The sequence below is a fragment of the Hippopotamus amphibius genome, chromosome 17, assembly GCF_030028045.1.
Source record: "Hippopotamus amphibius kiboko isolate mHipAmp2 chromosome 17, mHipAmp2.hap2, whole genome shotgun sequence".
Taxonomy (NCBI): Eukaryota; Metazoa; Chordata; class Mammalia; order Artiodactyla; family Hippopotamidae; genus Hippopotamus; species Hippopotamus amphibius.
Window position 1 is genome coordinate 7,693,748 of NC_080202.1, and position 27,123 is coordinate 7,720,870.

Consider the following 27,123-nt stretch of genomic DNA (forward strand, 5'->3'; position numbering starts at 1 on the left):
TCAATGCATTTTCGACTTAGGATATTTTCAGTGTGCCATGGGTTTATCAGGATGTAACCCCATCGTACGTCTAGAAAGATCTATACAGCTTGTGGATTGCCGGCTTGTCTGCCTCCAAGAGCCCGGCAGGAATCATGAATGATGCCCCAGAGCAGCTGACAGTGGTGGATGCAGTAGGAGGGGTGGGTTCATGGCCCTTCCAGGGGGCAGCTGCGGCCCAAGCGCACTGATTGTTGCCATGCGGAATTGTGGGCCCAGTGTTTCCAGATCTTCCAGTTATTCCTTTCATTTTTTAAAATTTTTTGGCTGCACCACACGGCCTGTGGGCTTAGTTCGCCAACCAGGGATCGAACCCGTGCACCCTGCATTGGAAGCGCGGAGTCTTAACCACTGGACCGCCAGGGAAGTCCTCCAGTTATTCCTTTTAAGTAAGAGCTGAGAAGGTTGATTTTTATGTGAAATCTGACTTTTAAATGTGAACTACAGAGACAAATTTTCTAAAACCGAGGCTTCTAGGGAAGAAGGATGCTTGCTTTTCGTTGCATAGCATGTGTACCTTTCAGAGTTTGCCAAGTTTGCAGAGTTTTCAACATAGGCAGTGAATTCTAACAATATACCAAGCAGAGCACATCTCTGGGTCCCCATGCAAATGTTACCAAACAAGTTCAGATCACAGCAAGTGCTTCTTTGGATGCATTACAAAACCTCGCCCTGCCTGGCTGGGAGGGCCAGTGAGGCGGTGGGCTGGAGGGCAGCCCCGTCCACCCACTTTGTGCGAGGTGCAGCCCTCACTGCTGAAACGGGGTTCATACCTGAGAAAGTAGGGGCCTTCCGTGTAGGAGAGAGGCTTCCTTCACCTACCAGCAGCCCCTGAAATCGTCACTGTGCTACCGCGAGGTATGTGCAGTCAACTCCCATGAGATTTATCGAGAAAACCTCAGAGGCAAGTTTGGGTGCTTAAACAGGCAAGCTTTATTTCCTGAGAAATTCACATCATCCTGAAGTGAAACAAATGAGCTGTTGATGCGTTTTGAGAATGACCTGGGTTCTGCTTGTTTCAATTTCCTGTCTGGTGCAAGCCTGACCCCTGAGGGCTCTGCCCCCCTGGTGTGGTCAGCAGCCCCGAAGGACAGGAAATAGATTACAGAGGTCCCCTGCAGGGGAGCAAGGGGGTGGCATACAGCATCGTCCGGACCTGCACAAGTGTATATGGGCACCGAACACATGTTTGATGAGTGACTGAGTGAGCGAAGAAAAGAATGAATAAGGAGGCTTTCTGACAGAGATTATTTAAGCGTCTTAGAATTTTACTTTCATTTAAACATCAGCCCAGACCACCCCCAGCTTTACGTAGTAAGTCCTGAGACATACACTCCTCTTTTATTTTTAATTGAAGTATAGTTGATTTATAGTATCGTGTAAGTTTCCAGGTGTTCACAACAGCAACTCAGCTATATATATTCTTTTTCAGATTCTTTTCCCTTATAGGTTATTATATAATATTGAGTATAGTTCCTTGTGCTGTACAGTAGGTTATTTATCTTATACAGGGTAGTGTGTATATGTTAATCCCAGCCTCCTAATTTATCCCTCCCCTGACCTGACATACACTCCTCTTTTATTTTTTTAGAGACCTCAACTCTTTTTTTTAAATTAATTAATTAATTTATTTATTTATTTTTGGGTGCATTGGATCTTCGCTGCTGCATGCAGCTTTCTCTAGTTGTGGTGAGTGGGGGCTCGTCTTCATTGCGGTGCCTGCGCTTCTCATTGCAGTGGCTTCTCTTGTTGCAGAGCACGGGCTCTAGGTGCATGGGCTTCAGTAGTTGTGGCGCACGGGCTTAGTTGCTCCGCAGCATGTGGAATCTTCCTGGACCAGGGCTCGAACCCATGTACCCTGCATTGGCAGGTGGATTCTTAACCACTGTGCCACCAGGGAAGTTCACGTACACGCCTCTTTTAATCTATACCTTTGTGGTTCCTTTTCCTTCGAGGCTGCTCTATGTTCATTATTAGCTGATTCCAACCAGACAGAAGTTTGACTGTGTGTGTATTTTATTCTCCTAGGGCAGCGGGTACTCTGGGAGGTTTGGAGCAGGGGAAGAATGGGTACAGAGGGCAAGGGACACCCCAGGTTGAGATCTGAGCTCTAGCCCTGGTTCATCATTCACTGGACATGTGACTTCAAATATTTCTCCAAAATATTTATTCATAGCCTCCCAGGTGCCAATACCACCCCAGGCACAGGGCATGCTTCAGTGAATACGACACACTGGAACCCAGTGTTTGTGGAGCTCACGTTCTAATGAGGAGCCCAGAAAACTAATCATTACACGGGAAAACTTCTGATTCTGAGGAAAGCTATAACTAAAATAAAAGAGTGAGCTAGAGCATGACTTGGGAGGGCTATTTTAGAAAGACTGGTCAGGAAGGTCCTCTCTATGGAGGTGACATATCAAATGAGACCTGAGTGGTGAAAAGGAGCCGGCTGTGAGGAAAACTTAGGAGAAAGGTGTTTCAGGCAGAGCTGTGCAAAGGCCCTGAGGCAGAACTGAGCTTGGCAAGTTGAAGGAACACAAAGAGCCATGATGCAAGAGCCTGGTGAGCCAGAGGGAGAGTGGGACGAGATGGAGCCAGAAGGTGCGCCCGGGGCCAGATTGGGCAAGGTTTAGGCAGGATGAGGAGTGTGGAGTTTATGATAAGGTCTAGGGGAAGTCGTTGAAGGGCTTCAGTTAGGGGCTGGGTTGTAGGGGGAAGGGTGGAAGCTGGGAGACCCACTGGGAGCACTGCTGTAATCTGAACAAGAGAAGATGGTGGCTTGGACCCGGTGGGGCCGTGGGTTGGAGCAGAGCTTATTACAACCCTTCTTCACAACGACACAGCCAATACAGTGGGATTTGGGAACACGACTTCCGGGGTCCCACCTGGGAAGCTTCTCTTGGTCTCCCTCTACCACCAGATTTGGGGATCTGCCCTGTCCTCACTGCCTGTCCACCCTGGGCGGTGGTTCTGACCGTGTTTCCATTTTTCAGCTCCTCCCGATAGACTGGGAACACCCCGAGGTCTTCCACTCGCAGTCAAATTTTCATGTTTGAAGTTTCATAGTTCTTTTGGGTTTCAGTGTCTACTCTTACCCACCAAAACATGCCACTGCACATTTTTAGAGAGAACAAACAGCATAAATGCTTGACACTTTGCTCTCTTGAGTGGAGTTTCAGGTCCCCAACCTCCATGCCCAGCCCTTGATCAAAATGTCATCCTGAAATAGTCTGACGTTCTACCTGGTTCTTCTGGATGTCTATCCAGCAAACAGTTGAGGACCCTGCAGCTCAGGGAGAACCCCAGTGGACCACACGGGAGTGAGGGGGCTGGGACTTGAACCTGATTCCTCAGACTCCAGAAGTCACCCCCACAGCCCGGCATGGTCAGCCTCATAACGCAGCAGTTCCAGAGACCTGGGAAGGAAGAGAAGAGCAATTATTTTAATAGTTTTATTGTTTTTTCCCCACAGTTATAAGTTGCACACACAGTGTGATGCAATGGTCGTGTCCTTGAGTGGTGAGCTCACAGGTGCCTATGTTAGTATTATGCCTCCCAACTTACATATACGTCAGCTCTCTCTTTTGTGTGTCACCTGCCACTTAATAAAGTCAAACCTATTAAGGTTTGACATCAGATGTAGAAATGTTTTAAAATGAAAATGACCTGTAACCCCAGTGCCTATGAGTAAGTGATACCACTTTTTTTTTAATAGTTTAGTGTGTGTCATTAAAAGATAAAGGACTCACACATACACACCAGTAAGTACAAGTAAATTGGGGAAATCTGAGTGAAAAGGTATCAATATCAATATCCTGGTGATGATATTTGCACTGCAGTTTCACAAGACGTTACCATGGTGTGGAACTGGGTTAAAGCACACATGAGATCTCTCTGTGTTATTTCTTAAAACTGCATGTGAATCTACAATTATCTCAACATTGAACGTTTAATTTAAAAAAAGACAACAGCTGTTATTTTTTTTTCCAACAGAACTGCAAAACTGTTATTTCCCTTCGCCCAAATTTCTGTGATGTTCAAATTCCCAGTTGCCTTGAATGAGATAGTTTTGGGTAATAGTTTGAATTGAGATCGAAACAAGATTCACTTGGTTAATAATGTCTCTTAAATCCTGTTAATCTGTAGCCCCCCTTCTTTTAGCTTCACATCTCCCCTCCTCACCTTCACCCCATCTTCCCTGAGATTTATTTGTTAAAGAAAACAGAATGTTTGTCCTGTAGAGTTTCTCAAATCCTGGATTTTGCATCCTGGTAATATCTGTATTTCCTATAAATTGGTAATTAGATATAGAGGCTTATTTGCATTTAGAATATATAAAACATGCACAAGCTTGAAAAAAATTAAAATGGTTTATAAAAAGGGTATATATATTAAAATATCACTTTTCCACCCTAGTTCCTTAGATGTTTTCCAAGAGGTAGCTGTGCCTTGTGTGTAAATGATCTGGTGTTATAAAGATGTGAGAGCACCATTGAACAAGCATGACTTTTTCTTGGTAAATTCTAGAATTCAGTAAAAGCCAACTAAGCACACAAGCACGTGATGCCAGTTACAAATTAAGATATGGGTTTCTCTCTTTCTTTAATACTTTAAAAAAATTTTTTATTTTATTTATTTATAATACTTTTTAATTTTTTAAATTTACATACAGTAAATTGACTATTACTGCTATGCGGGTCTATGAGTTTGAACACATATATCAGTTTTACCACAATTAGGATACAGAGCAGTTCTGTCACCCCTAAAAGTTCCCTCTTGCCCGTCTGTACTCACCCCCTCTCCCTGTCCCAGGCCCTTACAACCGCTGATCTATTTTCTGATCCTATTTTCGTCTTCTAGAATTGTCATAAAAATGGAAGCATACAGCGTGTAACCTTTGAGCCCGGCTTCTTTTACTCAGCATAACGTCTCTGAGATTCACACAATGGTCCATCTCTTTTTATAGCTGACTGTTCCTCTGTGTGAGTGTTATCACAGTGTGCTTTACCGTTCACTCATTGAACGTATTGCATTGTTTCCAGTTTGAGGTCATTAGGAAGAGAGATGCAATACACATCTGTGAGCAGGTTTGTGGATGAACATAAGTTTTCATTTCTCTCTACAGGAAATAGTTAAGAGTGGGATTTGCAGGGTCATGTAGAAAGTGATGTCAAACTTTATGCCAAACTGCCCAGCTGTTTTCCAGAATGGCTGTACCGTTTTGCCTTCCCATCGGTAATGGACGCGAGTTCCAGTTCCTCCACCCCCTCTCCAGCACTTTCTATTGTCCGCTTTTAAATTTCAGTCATTCTAATAAAGTGGTATCTCATGGTTTTAATCTGCATTTCTATAATGGCTAATAACATAAGTTTTTTCTTATGCTTCTTTGCTATTCATTCTAATGAACTATCTGTTTAAATATTTTGCCCATTTGGGAGTATTATTTGTTCACTTACTGTTGAGTTTTGAGAGTTCTTTACATATCCCGGATACAACTTCTTTGTCACATATGCGATTTGAAAATATTTTCTCCAAGTCTGTAGTTTGTCTCTTCATTCTCTTAAAAGCCAAAGTTTTTCATTTTGGTGAAGTCCAATTTATCAATTTTTTTCTCTTATGGATCATGCTTTTGATATTATATTTATGAACTCTCCCTAACCCAAGGTCACAAAGACTTTTTCCTATGTTTTCTCCTAGAAGTTTACAGTATTACATTTTACACTCAGATCTGTGATACATTTTGAGTTCATTTTGGTTTGCAATGTGGATTTAAGTCCCTATACTTTTTTTTTCATACTGATGATCAAACGGTTCCAAAACCATTTGTTGAAAAGACTCTTCTTTCTCCATTGACTTGCCTTTACAACTTTGTCAAAAATCAATTAGCAACCTCTATGTGGGTCTGTTTCTGGACACTCTTTTCTGTTCCATTGATCCACGTCTAGTCTTCACTAATAATTTTATAGTAATTCTTTCAAAAGGGAGATGAGTCCTCAAGTTTTTTTTTCAAAATTGTTTGGCTATTCCACTTCCTTACAAATTTTAGAATCTGCTTATCTGTATCAACAAAAAATACTACTGGTATTTTTGTTGGAATTACATTAAATCTAGAAATCAGTCATAAACATAGTGTGTCTCCATTTAGTTAGGTCTTTGATTCCTTTCATCAGCATTTTATAGTTTCATCCTACAGATCCTGCACATGACTTGATAGATGTATACCAAAGTATTTCTTTTCTTTCTTTTTTTAAAAATAAATTTACTCATTTATTTTTGGCTGTGTTGGGTCTTCGTTGCTGCACACAGGCTTTCTCTAGTTGCGATGAGCTGTATCTACTCTTCATTGTGGTGCATGGTGCGTGGGCTTCTCATTGTGGTGGCTTCTCTTGTTGCGAAGCACGGGCTCTAGGCTCTCAGCTTCAGTAGTTGTGACTCTTGGGCTCTAGAGTACAGGCTCAGTAGATGTGGCACACTGGCTTAGTTGCTCCGCGGCATGTGGGATCTTCCCGGACCAGGGATCAAACCTGTGTCCCCTGCATTGTCAGGTGGATTCTTAACCACTGCACTACCTGGGAAGTCCTTCTTTTCTTTCTTTCAGAGCTTTTAAAAATGTCATTGTGTTTTAAATTTTGGTTTCCAATTGTTAATTTTTAGCTTTTTTATATATAAATACAACTGATGTTTTTATGTTAACACTATATCCTGTGACTCTGCCAAAGTCGCTTATTAGTTCTAGGTTTTTTTGTAATGTAGGTTTTTTAATGTAGACTTTTCACCTGTGAATATGGTCATTTTATTTGGAAATACTTTTATTTCTTTACAATCTGTATACCTCTTTTACTTTCTTTTTTTCCCTTATTACACTGGCTTCCAATATTATGTTGAATGGGAGTGGTGAGAATGAATGTTCTTGCCTTTTCCTAATCTTTGAGGGGAAACATTTAGTCTTTCACTATTATGTATGTTAGCTGTGGGGATATTTTTTGTAGATACCCTTTATCAGATTAATGAAGATCCCTTACATTCCTAATTTGCTGGATGTTTTTATCATGAATGAGTGTTAACATTTGTCAAATGCTTTTACTGCATCAATTGATAGTGTCACATGGTTTTTTTTTTCAGTCTTTAGTAGATTGGTAGATTACATTGATTGACGTTCAAATATTGAACCAGTTTTGCATCCCTGGGATAAACCCCATTAGGTTGTTATGCATTATTCTTTTTATATGTTGCTGGACTTGGGCTGCTAATATTTTGTTGAGAATTTTTTCATATATGTTTACAAGGAATATTGGTCTGTTTTCTTGGACTGTCTTTGTCTGGTTTTGGTATCAGGTTAGTGCTGGAGTCATAAAATGAGTTGGGAAGTGTTCATTCCTCTTTTATTTTCTGGGCCCAATGGATTATTTAGAAACGTGTTGTTTAGAATTCCCTAGCAGTCCAGCCGTTAGGACTTCACACTTCCACTGCACGGGCACAGGTTCGATCCCTGGTCGGGGAACTAAGATCCACTAAGCTGCTTGGTGCAGCGAAAGAAAGGAAGGAAGGAAGGAAGGAAGAAGGGAAAAGAAAAAGTCACATTATAAATGTGTCGCTTAATATACACGTATTTGGAGATTTTCTAGCTATCCTTATGTTACGTTAAGTTTAATTTCATTACGAAGAGCAAGCCTACTTTGTACAATTTAAATTATTTTAAATTTGTTAGGGTCTGTTTTATGACCCAGGGAATGGTCTGTCTTGGTGATTGTTTCATGTGCACTTGGATTTATATTCTGCTCTTGTTGTGTGTAGTGTTCTATAAATGCCAGTTAAACTCCATTGCCTGATAAAGGGGCGGAGAGGGGAGTAGAATAAGGATTCTTCCCATGCCTGTGGAACCACAGTCTCTCTAGTCAGAGAGAAGAATTCTCCTTCCTCAGGATTTTAGGCACCTGTGTGGTCACCACAGCTACTGCTGTCCCAGAATTGCCTGGAGGCTACAGCAGGAGAAAACAGAAAAGAAGGGAATTCTCCCATGTCTCCAGTCCTTAAGGGGCCCTCTGCTTCTCAGATCAGAAAGAAAAGGCTTTTCTTCCAACGGTTTCTGTCTGCCCTCAGTGTACGCTTCTGAGTTTCAGGCTGCCTCTGTGTCCAAGCCAGGATATACAGAGGGGGGAGGAGCAGAAAACTCCCCTGCCAGATTGTTCTTATGTCAAATACTAGTTTAACTTCCCGTTCTGCCTGCTGCCATATACTTTCCAGAATCCTTCGACAGCCGTTCCGTGCGTACTATCCAGAGTTTTTAGTTGTGTTCAGTGGGAGAGTTGCAGTGGTGTATACTTACTCCATCTTTCCTAGAACCAGAACCTCAATATCACATTTTGATGTTTTATTTTTGCTGACTTTTTTCAATGCATGTATGCAAATTTAGCAATATACTTTTAAAAATCAATCTGTTAGAGATGTGGTAACTGTTTTGTTACTTACTGTTTAAAATGAATACTTCTGAAAATCTTAATTCAGTAAATATAGATATACACCATCATTTTTGTAACTGCATAGTATTCCATTGCACAGCTTACTCTAATTCACTTAATTGATACTCTGTAGTTGGACCTTTAAGTTTCTTCTGGTTTTTCTCCACAATAAACAGCACTTTTTAAAAAAATACGTATTTATCTATTTGGTTGCGCCAGGTCTTAGTTGCACCAGGTGAGCTCCTTAGTTGCGGCATGTGAACTCTTAGTTGTGGCATGCATGTGGGATCTAGGTCCCTGACCAGGGATCAAACCCGGGCCCCCTGCATTGGGAGCGCAGAGTCTCATCCACTGCACCACCAGGGAAGTCCCAACAAACAGCGTTTTAATGAACATTGTTGTACACATTCCTTATTCACTTGTCCAATTCCTTCCTTAGGAGAAATTTCTAAAAGTGAAATCGGCTGGACAAAAAGTATGCACTGTTTGAATTTTGCTACACATTGCCCAGCTGCTCTCTAGAAAAACTATACCGGTTTGCATTCTCGCCAGCTGAATAAGACAGAGCAGATTTTCTCATATCCTCACCACCAGTTGATGTTATTTTTTCTAATCTTTGCCAACGGTATATCACATTTTAACATTCATTTCTGTGATTATCAATGGACGGAGGTTATTCAGAGTACGTGATAATTTTAATACATTGAATGCAATTACTTGATATTTATTTTATAATTTTACGTCTGTACTTGTAGGTTAGCCTGATCTACTTTTTATTGTGGTGAAATATGCATATCATAAAATTTACCCATTTTCACCACTTTCAAGTGTACAATGCAGTGGCATTAAGGACATTCACAATGTTGTGCAACCATTGCTACTATCCACTTCCAGAAATGTTTCATCATCCCAAATAGAAACTCTGTACCCATTAAACAGGACCCGCCCATCCCTCCCCCCAGCCCCTAGTAACCTCTATTATATTTTCTGTCTTTGTGAATTTGCCTGTTAGATGCCTCCTGGAAGTGGGATCATATATTTATCCTTTTGTGTTTGACTCATTTCACTTAGCATGATGTTTTCAAGGTTCATCTACATTGTAGCAGGTATCAGAATTTCATTCCTTTTTAAAGCTGCATAGTTTTCCATTATATGTAGAGCCCACGTTTTGTTTATCCATTCATCTGTTGTGGACACGTGGAGGGTTTCCACCTTTTGGGTATTTTGAATAATGGTGCTATAAACGTTGTGTGCAAGTATCTGTTAGAGTCCCTATTTTCAGTTCTTTTGGGTATTTACCTAGACGGGGGATTTCTGGTACACTCTGTATATGTTTAACTTTCTGAGGAATCACTGTACTATTTTCCACAGCAGCTGCAGCATTTTACATTCCAGCCAACAAATCACCCGGGCTTCTCATTTCTCCACACACTTGCCAACCCTTGTTATTTTCTGTTGTATTTCTTTTTTTAATAGCTATCCCAGTGGATGTGAGGGGCTTCCTCTGTTTTTTTAAACTGTCCTCATTAGATTTTTGCATCAAGGATAAGCTGGCTTTTTCAGAGAATCTTTTCTTCTTTATGATTTGGAACAGTTTAAGTAACATACAAATTTGCTTTACTCTGCAGATTTGAGAGACCTTATCAAAGGAACCACCTGAGCCAGATACCACTTTTTAAGAGCTAGTCCTTTGACGGCTTTTTCTGTTTCCTCACTGGTTACTGATGTAAGCAGTGTTCCTAACTCATCTGGAGCCTTTGGAGTCATTTTTATTTTCCTAGAAAACCGTGTTTTCTAGGGTCCAGACTTTCTTTGTGTAGACACGACATTCCTCACTCCTCATATGGTCTCTTTGTTCTCTCTCTTGATTAGCTTTCCTGTGTGTGTGTGTGTGTGTGTGTGTGTGTGTGTGTGTGTGTGTGTGTATATTTTTTTTCCTTTTTTCCAAGAACAAGCTCTTGGATTCTTTCATAGTTCCTCTGCTTTTCACTTGTGTAGTGGGTTGCTCTGGGAAGCAGTCTTTGGGAGTCCCTCCCTCTGGGGTCACAGTGGGGCAGCCTGTGGTCACAATGGAGGGCATGAGCTCTAGACCCAGATGGTCCGAGTTCAGGTGCTCATTCCTTTACTTACAAGCTGTTTGACCTTGCATCGTTAAAGTCTTTGTGTTTCAATTTCCCCATCTGTGGAATGGGGAGAAAACAGTCCCTGCCTCATGAGGTTAATATTAAAGAGCTGATAGTTTTTAAGTGTTCAGAAGAGTGTCTGGCACATAGCGTGCACCCTAGAAGAACTTCTGAAATAAACCTAGACTCCCTTTCAGTGTGGAAGCCTGGGTCCCCTGGGACGCTCTCCACTCCGCAGATATACTTTCTGCACTTTCCCACCTCTTACACTGTCTGTCTCTTATTTTGCAGAACCACCTCTTTGCAGAAAAACAACCACTTTGCTTTCCATTCTGCTGCCTGAGACAACCACATCCTCCTCACACACACCCCAGGCCCCCATGGAGAGCCCAGGTCAGTATGGTCGGGGGCAGAGGGGTCTGGTGTACCTGGCTACAGAGTGGGGAAGGCCCCTCGGGCAGGTGAGAATGCCCCCAGGGCTGGCAGGACCACCTCCACCCAGCCAGGCTGGGAGACCCCCGGTCAGCTGCCCAAATGCGGGAACATGTTACACGAGATGGACATCCACACACTGTACAAGCCCCAGCTGCTGGCAGATCACTGAGCTGAACGCAGGGAGAATGACAATAGCCAGTATCTAGCGCCAAACACTTGCATTTATTTAACGAAAACCTCTATGGCACTTATAATATATCAAGCAGTGCGAAAAGCACCTGACAAATATTAAGTCATTTAGTCTTCATAAAGACCCCATAAGATAGACATTATTATTACTTTCATTTTACAGAAAAGCAAAGTGAGAGAGGACAGGTATCGTCCCCAAGGGCACATAGATATTATATGGTCAAATCAGGATTTGAACCCAGCAGTCTAGCTCCAGCATTGCTGCTGTGAATGACCTCACTACAGGTGTCTCATGCAGACATCAGAAGAATTCTGCGAGGTAGCAATATCGGCACAATGGTCCTCATTTTACTGAAAGGGAAACAGGCTCAGAGAGGTTAGGTAACTGGCTCGAAGCTACACAGCGAGCAAGTGGCAGAGCCAGGACTGGAACCCAGGTCTGGCTGATTCCAAAACCCAGACTCTTCTCCCTACACTGTTCTGGGACAACAAGCAGGGATGACCCTTCCCCCAAGATGTGTATCAACTAATGTTCACCCAGACAGTCGGAAACCACTCCCCCGGCCACCAGGCATGGACTCCAATGCTCTTGAAGATCTCTGTCCGGGGGAAGGGCAGGTGACACCCCAAGGCAGGCACAGCCACCAGCTCGTTATCATTCCTAAGACAGCATCCTTTCCACACCCTGCTCACCCTCAGAGAGCCTCGCCCAAACGGAATAAGCTTCACCAGCACATCTTGGTGTCACAAGGTTCCTGGTTGTCTTTAAGCAGCTGGAGTTTGGGCTGGGAGAATAGGGGAGGGGGCAGCACTGTGAAAATCTCCTAAATATTTCAAAACCAACTTACTTTGCGCTCACTTGAATTAGAGCATTTAAGAACACACCATACTGTGTTTTAGGAAGGGAGGTATATTGATAAAGGTTCTTTGGATACAAGCAACAGAAACCCATATGGTTCATTTAATTTTCAAAAATAAAAAGTAGCCAAGCACTGAATGCACAGCTGAAGGACCAGGCAGCAGAGAGGACAGGGAACAGGGTGGATCTGTCACCAGGGCAGGAAGAGGGAGGCTTTCTCCACTCTGGGCCATTGAACGCATAAGGGTCACCCAGGGAGAGAGAGAGTCCATTGGTCAGCTTGGTCCCGTGCCACCCCAAGGCCAGGGCAAAGCAGGACACCTGGGTTGCAGTGTCAGCAGGGTTGCAGTGAGCAGGGAAGGCTACAGGGCAGCCTAGGCCACCAGCATCCGCCCCCAGAGATGTGGCAGATGACTCCACCCCCATCAAAATCCCATGGGTGAGAGAAACATCCCCAAGTTAGGACGTTTGCCCTGGGAGCTCGGAAGGGGAGCTTTCCCACCATGACCAGGACTGCAGCTGTCCTTGCTGACTTCCCAAATTACAGCTGTTTTTAACTTCTGCCACCTTCCTACAGCCCTTAGAGTCCTCTCACCCTAGAGTCACGAGGGGTACCTGCATGTAAGATGCTTATATTGAGGGCTGCAAAAGAGCAACGTTTCCAGGGCACCAAAGGTATGATTATTTTGCCGTTCCTGCAAACAGGGGCAAGGTGGCAAACCTTTTTAGAACCATCTGAGCCTTTATTCCACACGGGGGTCGGGGGGGAGGGCGGGGCAGGGATCAGGCACGGGTGGAAGAAAGAGTGTGGGCTGCGTTACTCCAGCCGATGGTGCATCTGGGTGCCGAGCGCGTGTCAATGGGCAGCTGAGATGCTGCGACGGAGCTGTCCAAGCACCAGGGCATTCTCAGACACGTTCTCACCCCTGGTTAGAAGGGCAGTTGGTAAGATCCAGGTGGTTGGAGTGCGGGGCCCCATGGGCTCCAGGAAGATGGAGCCCAGCTCAGGGCTCAAGGTCAGGAAAAGGTCATCCTCCAAAACGGAAACTGGTAAACACAACAGGTACCAAATGACATTCACCTGTGCAGAGCTCAGCTGCCTGGGGTGTTCCAGGTCTGACTTGGAACACACACACAAACCCTATTCCTCTCCATTGTATTATGGCTCGCGTGGCAGGCGGTGGTGGGACCCCTGGGTGAGTGATTTTATGGTGATTTTAAAGGAGGCAGACCAGAAGGAGCCTGCTGGTGTGTTTCCGTTTCCATTCCAGGGAGGGGGTGCCGATTCTGACGGCTGATACCCAGAGAGTGGAAAAGGACAATTCTCCACGACATCCTCGTTTGAGGGAGACATCCCTTGGGAATTGTGAATCTGATCTCTTTGGTAGTGATTTTGTGTTCCCTGTAACCCTCTCACCTGGGTGGTTACATCCACCAGCTGGAGAAAAGCTGAGGGAATTTGAAGTTGGCTGTTCCACCAGCTTTCCCACACTGATGCCATGGTCCTCCCTGGGCATGTGAGGGTTCCTTCTCCAGAGGAACAGAACCAGTAGGATGTATACACATATATAGAATGAGATTTGCTATACAAAACTGGCTCACGTGATTGTGGAGGCTGACAAGTACCAGGACGTGCAGTCAGGACACCCGGGACAGCCAGTGGTGTAAGTTCCATTCCAGAAGCCTGTAGATGTGTCAGTTCAAGTCCAAAGGCAGGGAGACACCCATATTCCAGCTGGAAGGCAGCCACGCAGGAGGCATTGCCTCCTCCTTGGGGGAGGGTCAGCCTTTTGTTCTCTTCAGGCCACAACTGATTGGATGAGGCCCAGCCTCACATTAGGAAGGGCCGTCTGCTTTGCTCCGTCTATTGATTTATTTATTTTTTAATATTTATTTATCTATTTATTTATTTTGCTGCGCGGGTCTTCGTTGTGGCACACAGGATCCGCATGGCGGCACGTGGAATCTTTAGTTGCGGCATGCGGGCTCTTAGTTGCAGCGTATGGGATCTCGTTCCCTGACCAGGGATCCAACCTGGGCCCCCTGCCTTAGGGGGTGCAGAGCCTTAGCCGCTGGACCACCAGGGACATCCCCCATCTATTGATTTAAATGTTAAACTCATCTAAAACACCATTGCAGACACAGCCAGAATAACACCTGACCAAGTAGCTGGGTGTCCTGTTGCCCAGTTAGGTTGACACAAAATTAACCCTCACAGGTGGATAGGGGACAGCTTCAAGAAGACAAAGACTGGTCTGCTTGAAAAAAGTCTTAGGAGATTTTATTCCTGTCATGGCTGGACCCACAGAGGGTCAAAGCACTGGTGTCTACAAGGCTTACATTTCTGAACAAAGATTATATCTTTTGCAAAACAAGCTAACAAACAACAACAAATAATAGTAGTAATAATACTCTCTCCAATTGTGTTCTTTTAAGTCTCCTCCCACCACCATGAGATCCAGGAGCATTGCCAGAGAGGGGCCATGTGACCTTCATTCTTAATTCAGGGATGATTATCCTCTGTGAAATCTGAGTATCTTGTCATGTAACTGCTTCCCTAACAGATCAGTTATTCAGATCTCCAAACCTATTGCTGCCTAAGACAGTAATTCTCATTAGAATTAGGTTAGTTCTGTAATCCTCTACATTAGATTCTCCTGGGGAGCTTGCTTGCTTGCTTATTGATTGATTGATTGATTGATTTTTGGCTGCGTTGGGTCCTCGTTGCTGCGCACAGGCTTTCTCTAGTTGTGGCGAGTGGGGGCTACTCTTCATTGTGGTTTGAGGGCCTCTTATTGTGGTGGCTTCTCTTGTTGCGGAGCACAGGCTCTAGGCGTGTGGGATTCAGTAGTTGTGGCACATGGGCTCAATAGTTGTGGCGCATAGACTTAGTTGCTCTGCGGCATGTGGGATCTTCCCGGACCAGGGATCAAACCCCTGTTCCCTGCTTTGGCAGATGGGTTCCTAACCATTGCGCCACCGGGGAAGCCCTGAGGAGCTATTTTAAAAATTGATTATGAGGCTCCACCCTCAGATATCTGATTTATTGGGTTTGGGGTGGGCTGTGCATTGGTATTTTTTTAAAGCTTTCCAGGTGATTGTAATGTGAAGCCAAGGTTCGGAACTGTGGTAAAAGGTAACATCTAAGAGGGGGTTGGGGGATTTCCCCGGCTGTCAGTGGTTAAGACACCATGCTTCCACTGCAGGGGGTGTGAGTTCAGTCCCTGGTCGGGGAAGATCTCACATGCTCATGCTGTGCTGCGTGGCCAAAAAAAAGTAAATAAATAAAATTTAAAAATAAGAGGGAGCTGGGAAGAGATTTGACTGTCTAGGATCACCGGGCAACAGAGAGTCAGCATTGCCAAGTCCTAGGTCAGCTCTGAATGGCCGAAAGTTGAGGAGCAGACCCTGAACTATGGGGGTCCTGCCACGGTCAGGACCCTGTCAGCCTTTCTTCTCCCTTCCTTCCTCCCTCTTGTCTCTTTAGCTGTACTAACATCTACGCTGGTTGGAGAGCTGGGAACCTTTTTTCAGGCAACTTTATCAGGGGCGTTTATTTCTGCATTCAAGCCCCAGGCACATATAGGTAAACACATGCTCACAGTCTCACCCTGGATACCCTCTTCCCTTTCCCCAGTAAAGAGGTGCATGGTCACACGTAGGATGACAGCCTTAGAGGAAGAGCACTTGCCAAACAGAAAGCTCTCCTCCAACAAACAGCTCCATGACCTTGCAAAAATCTCCTCTCCCCTCTGAGCCTCATTTCCCCATCTGTGAAATGGGAAGAGAACCAGCCTCCGAGGTCCCTCTGGGTCTGACTTTCTGTGATTGGAGAGGCAATATGGGTCAAGGGTAAGGGCTTGCTTTCTTTCTTTTTTTAAATATTTATTTATTTATTTATTTATTGGCTACGTTGAGTCTTCGCTGCTGCAAACAGGCTTTCTCTAGTTGAGGTGAGTGGGGACTACTTTTAGCCATGGTGTGAGGGCTTCTCATTGTGGTGTCTTCTCTTGTTGTGGAGCACGGGCTCTAGGCACTCGGGCTTCAGTAGTTGTGGCTCATGGGCTCAGTAGTTGTGGCTCTCGGGTTTAGTTGCTCTGCGGCATGTGGGATCTCCCCGGCCCAGGGATCAAACCCATGTCCCCTGCACTGGCAGGCGGATTGGATTCTTAACCACTGCATCACCAGAGAAGTCCCTAAGGGCTTTCCATCCAGATTCCACAAAACAGGGAAAACAGTATTTGTTCTGCTAAACTCACCAGGCTCTGCTAAGAATCCAATGAGACAACACACCGGAGACACACTTAGTGTGTCCCTGAGTCACAGAGCAGTAGCTGCTGTAACAAATGACCCCAGTGTCAGTAGATCAACACAACAAATGCTTCTCACTCACATCACCACCCAGTCTGGGCTATGGCCTTTCAGGAACTGAGGCTTCTTTCCTCTCCGGGCACCATCATCTTCCACGTCTTCCAAGCTCGTGGAAGATGGGACAGAGGGTTTTATGGCCACGCCTGAAGGTGGCACATACCACCTCTACCATTGGCCAGAACTCAGTCACATGGCTCCTGTCAACCTGCAAGGGAGTCTGGGAAATGTAGTCCTCTCATCTACCCGTGACAACAATGGAATTGGTTTGATGAACACGTACCATTGTCTTGCTACACCTACGTAAGACTCTCTACATGTATACCTTTCAAGTGCTACTTAAATGTTAGGTGTTAATAGCAATCTGGATACCTGATAGTTAGACTCTCTTCCTGGATGGAGAGGAGGAGGAGGAATGCCGTTTATTTAGTAGTCATTCTGGATCAAGAATGCTGTTAGACGCGCATATCATATATAAACGACCCTGAGGTACTTGAGGCACGAGAAATATTCTTTCTTTGGCTTAATGGAACCAAATCCAGCTTCAAGCTCTTGTTTTTCAAGGTCAGTACAGATTCCAGTGTCTTTCACCTGGGGTACCCCTCCCCTACTCCTTGGGATCCTGTGAGAAGCCCAGGGGTTACAAAAGCTAGATAAGGGGAAATGTCTGTGGTCTTCAGTCCACAGTGGCTGCAGCCCCCAGAACGGCTTGGTTAGGCTTGCATGGCCCATAAAGAGATAGATGGCTCCTTTGGGGATGTTCTTGTGCTCCGGCAAAGGCGGCTCAGGAGACCACAGCCGTGGCACTCACGCACACAGAGCTTGGTGCTTAGCTGCCCTCGTCTGAGATCTCTGCCACCACCAGCCAGCTGAGTCCCAGCCAGCCCTGGTCTTCCTCCTTCCCGGGGTGCCCATAACCCTTGTGCCTTCACAGTCTTGGGGAATCCAACCTCCCACCCTTGAATTACCACTCTCTTCTTTAATTAAAAGCAGCAGCCATCATCCCATCCCTTTGAGATAATCCAACTTGATTGTCTCAGTCAGACAGTCAGGGGTCTCAAAGTCAAGGGGCCGGGGAGAGGATGGAAGTGAGGGAAACAAGGAGAGTGACCACTCTGAAGCCCTAGAGGAGCTGTGCCCTGTCTCAAGGGGCAGAGGCTCCCCAGCCCATCACTGTCCCATGTGAGAGCAACGCACGCCCAGTGTCCACAGACTTTCAAGAGATGCCAGGAATCCGAACTTTTTTGCAAAATCTCCTGATTTGTGAATGTTGGCAGCTAGTTCAATTTTTTTCCCCCCATGACACTCTATAAGCCCACACAAGACATGTCTGCAAGCCAGACGTGGACCAAAGCCTGAGAGTCTGTTCCGGCTGCCCAGGCTTTCGAAAACAAGGTTTATTTGGGGTTGTCTCCCGGGGCTACTGGCAGAGTTTTTTTTTTAACTTCTCTATTTTTCTCTGAAACATAAAAACGTAACTCCCTCTGCAAAGTAGGGGAGCCTAGGGCTCAGAAGACAAAGGTTTAGCCACTCTTCTAATGAGGGGGCAGGGAGGAAATCACAGTCTTCACAGTTTTCAGTCTTTTGTGTAGTCCACGATGGGGAGGTGGGCAGAGGCAGAGAGGGGAGAAGGAAGAAGGAAAGAAGAAATAGGACATGGCATAATTTTTGAATAACTTACCCTGCATGAACTCATTTACTTTCATGCCAGGTGGAGCTGGGTAGGTGGAAGGACGGTTTGTGACAAGCCTTTTTGCCAGGCTAAATAATTGCCTTGCCAGTTTGGGGATGTGCTGCACTGCCTAGCAGAGTGGCCAGGTCGACAAACGTGTAACATCTGCCCACGTCCTGCCCTCTCTGAGCCTGAAGGAGACTCAGGATCAGGACTGGACTGGGTCTGGGCAGGAGGAAAGTGAGGGTTTCAGAGATGCCGGGTGGCTCCAGCAGACTTGCTAGGGCCCACGCCAGAGCCGTGGGAGGCCCAGTCCACGAGCACCAGGGCATGGGGTGCCTGGACCTAAACAAATTCTGACTCCTGGACTGCAACCTGCGGCTTTTTTTAGATTTGTCCTCTCTACCCTACCTGTTTCCAAAGGAATCCGAGACAGTTAAGATATATGTTTGGTAGCACATAAAGCAGGTGCACCCCAAAAGGAGCAAAGGAGAGAGGTCACTGTCTCTTGAGAGGAGCCGATTTTGGAGGCTGGGCCCCTCTTTGACTGTAAGTTTCCTGACAGTCAAGGCAAAAGGGGAACCTCTGAGGCGTGTGGTTTGTACTATCTGACAACCAGAGACTGCGCGCTCGCCTGTCAAAACAACCTCTTGGTTGGAGCTGATTATAAAGGGGAATTGATGGTACAGGGAGTGTCTCCTGCACTTCCTGTGTTGGTCCAGATCCTCTAAGAAGCAGACAGCGAGACGCGATGAGACATGCACGTCTTCATGTGGGGAAACACCTGTGGGACAGAAAATGGAAAGGGAGCTGGTGAGGGCCAGGAGAGCAAGCGCCCAGACCGTGATGCAAATCCGACTCCGACTCGGAAAGGAGGAGAAAGGCAGGACCCACTGGGTGGAAATGTGCTAGGCTGAGGAGCCATGGGTTGGGGGATCCCTGGGCCAGAGTCAGCATCCATAAAGTTTCCCGAGGACGAGCCGGCTTTAGAATCCCTGCTGCTGTCCGTATTGGCTGGGAAGTGTGGCCTCCGCACACAAGAGGTGGTGGGTTCCACAGTCCGGCAGCACAAAGCTCCTTGGTCCCTTAAACTCCTTGTAGCGGGAGATCCGTGAGCTGCATTCTCACAGCTACCATGCTTTCCAAATGTCAGTTACTGATTCGTGTACTATCTTCACAGCTTTGCCATGTCAACGCACTGCTGTTAAAGAAAAACACTGGTTGAAACCCTAAGAAAGACTTTATTCAAGATTATTGCAGTGGAGGAGAGACATTGGGGCTCAGCTCTGAATAAGGCAAAGACAGCTGGGCATTTACAGCCAACAAACACAGAGGGAGGGGTCTGTGGATGGAAAATTACTAAGAGGGGACCTCAGGGATGGGGGATTCTTGCTAAACTGACCTAACAGGATTCTTGCTGGAGGCAGGTCGAGGACTTACACATCAAAGGTGGGGAATAGAGAACTTGATCACATAATCAGGGCGGGGGATCCTCTGTCGACTGACAGCAGGATTCTTGCTAAAACTGGGCTTGGAGGCCAAAGACAGGACAGGGGCTCCGCTGAGGGCCTGGTGGAGAACAGGGCTTCGAGGATCCTGAGGGAGGTTTGGTCAGGGAGAGAGTCTCTGTCACTTCCTGGTGTTTATCTGATATGTTTCTTTACATTGACTTTAAATTTTAGCTTCATACTAGTTGAGGAACTAGTTATATATTTTTCTATACATTAAAATAAGTGCATAATTACTCAGGTTTTAGAATCCTTTGTGTACCATCTTAAATTGTCTCACATATCACTGGCAATATGCATACCGCACTCTGAGAAATGTGGAGTTTACAAAGAACACAGAAATGCTGATTGAAAGGCTATATTCCAGCCTTGGCCGGGATGCAAGTTGGTTACTTCCGGACACCTCTTGAGTTTCATGGAAGGGGCTAAAGACGTTCTCAGGGAGGGTGGAAGTGGGGGCAAGGGTGAGGCCAGGGGCTGCTGAGCCCCAGAGCTCCTGGCCTCCAAGCTCGCCCACCCTGCTACCCAGATGTGGAGCTGGACCTCCAGCGGAGCGTGCAGGCTGTGCTCCGAGAGCTCAGCACCCAGGCCCCCTCCCTGCAGAGCAACCAAGGTAAGAGCCGGCAGGCGTCATCCCATCTGCTCTCTCTGCTTCCCCCACTCCAGCCCAGCCAGCTCTGCCCATATGTTCTTGGGAAAGTGCCCCAGCCTGGAGCTCACAGAATGAGGGGCTTCCAGCCAAGCCCCCATCCTGCTGGAAATCCTTGGAGTCTGAAGGACCCAGAAGCCATCTCTGCCCCCTGGCTCGCCATCCCAGTGACTGTGGCAGAGCCCATCAGGGGTCTGCCACCCTTCCTAACCACCTTCTCTGACTCCCCTTGCAAATGAAATCCCCCTGGCACTCCAGCCCGCATGACTCCCAGGAACGTGGCTCGAGGTGCTGAGTGGTAAATATTGCTTCTCCAGAAGCCACGTGCATATACCTGTCCCTACGAGCATCCCACCTCCCTCCTTTCTGCCCTGGGAATTCACCGCCCACAGGTGCTGCAGATCAGAGAAGCACACCCGTGGGCATGGAGCCCCGTGCCCAGTGGTGGGGGCAGGGGTCAGACCTGGGGCTCCAGAGCTCAGGGTCCCGTGCAGAGGGGTCTCCTCTCAGAGACCCCATGCCCGGCTGGGCTGGGCTCCCCTTCCTCCTGACCCAGGCATGTGGAGATGGTCCCTGCACAAGAAGGTTGAGCGGGATCCTGGGAAGTGTCCGACACTGGTCCGCATTCTGCTCAGAGAACTGGAGAAGGTGGGTCCTCGGGCATCGGGGAGGCAGGCGGGGACGAGAGGAAGAGGGGCCAGTCCCGCTGGGAACTCAGGCCCATCAGCCCTGCATCCCCCACACTTCGGTCCTTTGATTTCTACTGTATTTCTCCCTGTCCTGCACACTGCCATAAGCAATGTTATCTTTACATTGATTCCCACTGTTTGACCTGAGTTAATGTCTTTTAAAGAGAATCTCTACAACACGACCATAAATGGAAAACCCATATCACCCGACAGAAATGGAAAGTACCTACAAATATAAATGCGTAACTACTAAAAATTTTCAAAAGCTTCCTTATAATTATCCTCCTCATCACCCAGTGCTGTACCTTTGGGAAATTCTGCACTCAAGGGAGCCTCCAAGCTGGGGACTCAGCTGTCCCTTTGCTGCAGCTCCTGCCCTGACTCAGGGCTGCCCCTCCCCCCACAGAGTTCCCTGCATCCCTCCCCCCATGCCCTCACACCTGGGCTCCCGCACCTGTGCGCCCTCCTCACCCCACTGCTCTTCTTCTACCAGGGCAGACCGTGGCCCTTTTCCGCTCCCCTTGGCCTGGTGGGACCCTGCCTTCCACCCCATCACCTGCTAGGATGTGGCAAGCCCTCCCCCAACCCCCAGCCCCATCCCTGTCCTGTGACCTCCTGTTTTCCAGGCAGAAAGTGAGGACACCCGGCACGTCATCATTCCCTTGCTGCACACTCTAATGTACGTGCTCACTAAGGTGAGCAGGGACTGAGGGTCAGGGTGGTCATGGTGACCCACGAGTGACTGGGCTGGACACTCAGGAGACACCCTGTCTTTGCCTGGCGAACCTAGAAGAACTCTGGGACCGCCTGTCCCTAACTGGCTTCTCCACACAGCCCTGCCCTCGCCTTGATGCATGAAGAGATGAAACTGGGGAGGTCGTGGGGGGTGAGGCGTGGTAAATGTGCAGTCCCGACAGAGCAGAAGGCCTGGGAGGGGAGAGGGGAGTTGATTTGCTGGTGAAACAAGATGGGGATGAATTTCCATCTTGACGAGCGTGAATGGGGTGTTGGAGGGGAGGTGTCCTAGAGATGCTGGAGGAAGAGGCTGAAGGTGTAGATTTGGGAGGGAAGTGTGAGCCCAGGTCTGGCTGCTCTCCTACCCCATCGCTCCACACCACCCAGGGCCCTTCGTGACCGAGGGCTCTGGGCACCCCGACTCCTCCCTCTCGCCCAGGCCACGGGCATCACAGAGGAGCTCCACCGCAGAACCTACGCCTTCTGCACGAGGTTGCTGACCCTGCCTGCCCCCTACTGCACAATTGCCCTGGACTGCGCCATCAGGCTGAAAACGGAGACGGCCGTCCCAGGTGAGAGCCACTCCAGCTCCGCCCAAGGTCTTGCCTCCCTCTCCAGGATTCCTGGGAGCTCGAGAGCCCCAGCCCCTTCTGGGAAAGTGGGGAACGGGGGTCGGAGACTCCGGGACTGGTTGGCTGAAGTGGTCTGCTCTGCAGGGACACTGTACCAGAGGCTGGTCATTGCCGAGCAGAACCTGATGAATGAGCTGTACCCCTACCAGGAGAGGTGAGTGGTCCAGCAGGGATGCTGCCAGGAGCACCGGCGAGGAGGCTGGGTGGAGAGCAGCCCCAGCCGAGCTTCCCATTCACGGCGTTTGTCCAGCCGAGGGGGCCATCCTCCAGGGTGGATGGGGCGTTTCCTTCTCTGGAGTGCCCTGAAAGCAGTTAGGTCTTTCTTCTTGGGCTGGATTCAGCACTCTCCCGCTCGCATGCAGAACGTGGACACGAGCACTGGGCCACTCTGCGGTTCTGTGGTTCCACATCCATCCTGCCCTTGGCCATGATATAGCATCAAGCAGCCAGAGGCACCTCCAGAATATCAATAATTCAGGCCACAGTCACACCATGAGATCTGGGGTCTTTCCTCTGTGTGCGTGTAGCCCTTTAGATAAGATTGAGGACACGTCCACGGCTCCTGCTGGGGAGAGGGGCTGATGGAGTCGGGGGTGGGGCAGGGGGCACATAGCCTCCTCCCTTGCAGGTAACTTTGCTCACCTGGTACTGAAAGGTTCAGCTTGGGGCACTGTGTTTATGGAGGGTGTGGGGAGGGGAAGGGATCCAGAGGACTTGGCGCTGGAGAGATTGGGAGGACAGTTGAGTACGAGGAGAGAGTGGGTGAGGTTAGTTTTCTGGTGTGATGAGGGTGATGAGAGAAGATGGGACTCACTTAAGGTTCAGAGCTCCAGTTTCAGCAAGAAGAATTTAGGGTCCCTCCTAGAGGGCTGTGGGGTCAGTGGGCCACAACGCTGAGGGGGTAGCAGCATTTCAGTTGGAACTTCCCTAGACATGAAAGGGACCCAGAGGGACCAGCTGCCACCCTAGAAGGGCCGTGCCTGCTCTTCTTTGCCGCAATCCCCACCACTCCCTAGTGTTGTCCCCCATAGGCTTTTGGATTTGAGGCTCCTGTTTGTGGAGGAAGTAAATACCCTGGGTGGGGGCGGGGGAGAGCTGCAAGGCTCTGCGGGTGCCCCTCCAGCGGCCCTTCTCCCTGTGGTCATCCTCATCAGCCCCCGGTCCCCCACCTCTGCCCTCAGAGTGTTCCTCTTCGTGGATCCTGAGCTGGTGTCTCCCTCCGTGTGCAGTGCCCTGCTGCTGGAGATCGAGGCGGCCAAGGGGCAGCAGACGCCAGAGGCCTGCATGCGCCACGTGGTCTGCCACGCCCTGCAGGCGGCGCTGGGGGAGGCCTGCCAAGCAGGCATGCTGCAAAGGAAGCTGCAGGTAAGGTCATTGCCTTGCCCGCCCACCCCAGTGCTCTCTCTCTTCGTCTTCCCCCTTCTCCTGTTTCCATATCACCGTTCTCCCCTAAACCAAAAATAAAGACACGTTCACTAAGGAAAATTTGAAAAGAAAAAAAAAATGCAGATGACCCAGGAAAGAAAATAAAAATCACTCACTCCCCTCTACCCACACATATCAGCAATTAACATTTGGTATATTTCCTGAATAATAGCAACAGTGATCATCATAAGAGCCACTGTTTATTGAACGTCTGCTGTGCTCCGGCACCGGCACCGTGGTAAACACTGTACATGTATCACCGTAAAAAATTCTCACTGCGACATTGTGAAATGAATGTACTTATCAAAACAAAGGCACAGAGAAGCTGATAACCAACCTGCAGTGACACAGCAAGTGGCCATGCCTGGATTTGAATCCAGGTCTATCTGACTTCAAGCCCAAGTTCAATCGCCTTCCAGCCTCATCCCCAACCCCACTCCTTTTTAACAATTGAGATATCAGACTCTGTATACAGTTTACACACTGCCTCTATCTGTGTATATATATAATATTTATTTTTCCTTGCCACTGGAAATATGCTATATGGAAATGTTTTCCTTGGAAAGCACGTGCTTCTCATGGTGCAGGGAATTCTCTCTTGTGAACGTGCTGTTATTTCCTTAACTAGACCCCTGCTCCTCTTGTGGGCATTTAGTTTGTTTCCAACACTTGCCTGCTTCTTTCCTAGCTTTTCTCTCTGACTCAGCCTCACCCCTGTCCACAGCCAAGACTGCAGCAGATGGGAGATTCGGCATAGTTGGATGCCAGGGCTGCCAGTCGGCATCTGCACGGTGGGAGGAAAGGCGCCTGCCCTGCGGGCGGCGGGGCGGGAAGATGGCTCAGGGCTGTGCTGCTGCTGCTGCAGGAAGGGCCGGCTCCAGAGGAGGGGGTGGGGGTGCCCTCAAGGGGTCCGTGATCCCTGCTCATCCTGCCCCAGGAAGTGGGGGTCTGTTCTTTCTCCAGCCCAAGTCTCAGACCCTGCTTTGCCCATCAAACAGCACTGGAGGCATTGCTCTTCCTCCTCTTGTTTCCACCTGGAATTCCTCGCATCCCGAGCCCTGGTCTAGGAGCCTTCCTTTGATGGGCCTCTTTTATGTGCAGCTGGGTCCCTCCTTAAACTGTGTTGATTGTTTTCTGTCATTCCTTTTCTCTGAAAGCACCATCCACACCATTCCTTAGTGTAGTGGTTGCCCACCTGTGTGGACTGTTGAAGTTTTATGTATTTATTTATGTATTTATTTATTATTTATTTATTGGCTGCATTGAGTCCTCGTTGCTGCACACGGGCTTTCTCTAGTTGCGGTGGGCGGGGGCCACTCTTTGTTGCGGTGCGCAGGCTTCTCATCGCAGTGGCTTCTCTTGTTGTGGAGCACGGGCTCTAGGTACACGTGGGCCTCAGTCGTTGTGGCACATGGGCTCAGTAGTTGTGGCGCACGGGCTTAGTTGCTTCGTGGCATGTGGGATCTTCCCGGCCCAGAGGTCGAACCCGCGTCCCCTGCATTGGCGGGCAGATTCCTAACCATTGCACCACCAGGGAAGTCTCCCGTTGAGGGTTCTTGACTCATTCCCCACCCCCCCACCATCCTGGACATCCCTTCTCCCTAACAGCCCCCTTGGGGGTTCACAGCACACAGCTGCATGATGGAGGAATGCCCCCTGAACTCCTACCTAAGCCCCAGGCTGGTTTTCACACAGACACCTAATGTGGGCTACTGTCCCCTCTCCCCGCACTTGGCCGTGGCTCTCAGCAAGGGGGGAGGGTAGTTGCCTTGCTGACCAGAGTTTGCCAGCTGACCTGGCAGCCCCTGTGTGGCCACTTGAGGCTCTGGAGATTGTTTCTGGCTCAACAGACAGGCCATGGTCAAGGCGCCATTTTGATACAATGTCAAACATGTAAGTGTTGCAGGAAGGGGGACCCCTTCCAGGGCCCAAGAGGGGACTCTTGTCCAACACTCGGAAATGCATTTTCTAAGGAGACACGCATGCTTACAAAGCAAGAGACTTTATTGGAAAGGGGCGCCTGGGCGGAGAGCAGCGGGGTCAGGGAACCCAGGAGAACTGCTCTGCCGTGTGGCTCGCAGTCTCAGGGTTTGTGGTGATGGGGTTAGTTTCCAGGTTGTCTCTGGCCAAGCATCTTCCTAGGCCCATAGTCTGACTCAGGGTCCTTCCTGGGAGCGCGTGCCTCTCTCAGCCAAGATGGATTCCAGCGCGGAGGATTCTGGGAGGCTGGTCATCTCCTCCCACTTTTGGCCCCTCCTGAATTCTCCCAGTTAGTTTTCAGGGCAGCGCCTTGTTCCTTATCGGGACCTCCTGTTGTGAGACAGTTCAGGCAAGCGGTTACTGTGGTGCCTGGCCAAGGTGGGTGGTTTGGGTCAACGGTTTCCTAACATTTTAAGAACATTGACCTGTTTCTCAGGGATGGCAGGCAGTAGAGAATCCCAAGCCTCACGCCATCCCTGAGTTGGATGTGGCTGGGGTGCAGGGGGAGGCTTAGGAGTGAGGCTGGGCTGGGCTTGAGGACATCAGGAACAGGGTGGGATTGGGAGGCACCGGGTCAAGAATGGGATGGGGTCTGGCGCTGGAATCAACAGGTCTGTGGTGCGTGCACTATTTTGCTACAGAAAAAAGAAATGCTGAAAGCGAAAGCTGTATTTTTTTAAGCATAGTCAAAACGTAATGCCTTCTCCCCCACCTCATTTTGGTGGGTGCTCATGGCTCTGAGACTCCATTTCTGTGACTAGAGAATTGGGGGGAGGGGCCGAAGAAGAGCCACAAGAGATACAGGCAACGCATCACTGAAGTTAGAGACCCTCGGAAGCTTAGAGTTAAGGGGTCCTCAGTGGTCCCCTGGGACCCCTCCCCCCTTTTTGGGTGCTGGGGCTCCTAGACCTCAACCCAGCTTAGGGCTCCCTGCCCCGTGAGACCCCAGCCTCCTTGTGTGGAATTCTGCCTCCTTATTTGGAATTCTGCTTTAGGGATACCATTCCTAGTCATACCTGCTGGCTCAAGGACAAGTAGGACCTGGGAGAGGTGGCCCAGCCAACCACAGTCTGGTGGGTAGGCCGTATGTGGCCACCAGCCCACATCCTGTCTGCTGAGGGTCTGGTGTGAGGCCCAGGTAGTGTGGGTGGGGGTAGCAGATTGGTCTCCCCATGTGTCCTCAGCATCAGCTGACAAGATCTCAAGACTGGGAGGTCAGGTTGGGACAACCCGTCTGACACGCTGCACTGTGTTCTGGATGCTGGAGATGGGTGTCCTGGGGGGGCTGCCCCGTGGCAGGTGTCCACATGGCTCGATCTTCACTTCTCTTAGGCCTTTACTCAAAATCACCTTTCAGTGAG

The 27,123-nt window shown here is 48.3% G+C and overlaps 1 protein-coding gene across 1 annotated transcript in view; it reads left to right on the forward strand.

Annotated features, from left to right (window-relative positions):
* The window catches only part of PIK3R6 (phosphoinositide-3-kinase regulatory subunit 6), a 61,405-nt gene that overhangs the window by 13,876 nt on the left and 20,406 nt on the right, over positions 1-27,123 (forward strand). The window contains exons 3-9 of the mRNA XM_057716394.1: positions 10,913-11,014; positions 20,182-20,265; positions 20,858-20,949; positions 21,617-21,685; positions 22,165-22,297; positions 22,442-22,511; positions 23,539-23,722. Coding sequence (XP_057572377.1) covers positions 11,002-11,014; positions 20,182-20,265; positions 20,858-20,949; positions 21,617-21,685; positions 22,165-22,297; positions 22,442-22,511; positions 23,539-23,722 — 645 coding nt within the window. The 5' untranslated portion in view covers positions 10,913-11,001. The remainder of the gene's footprint in view (positions 1-10,912; positions 11,015-20,181; positions 20,266-20,857; positions 20,950-21,616; positions 21,686-22,164; positions 22,298-22,441; positions 22,512-23,538; positions 23,723-27,123) is intronic.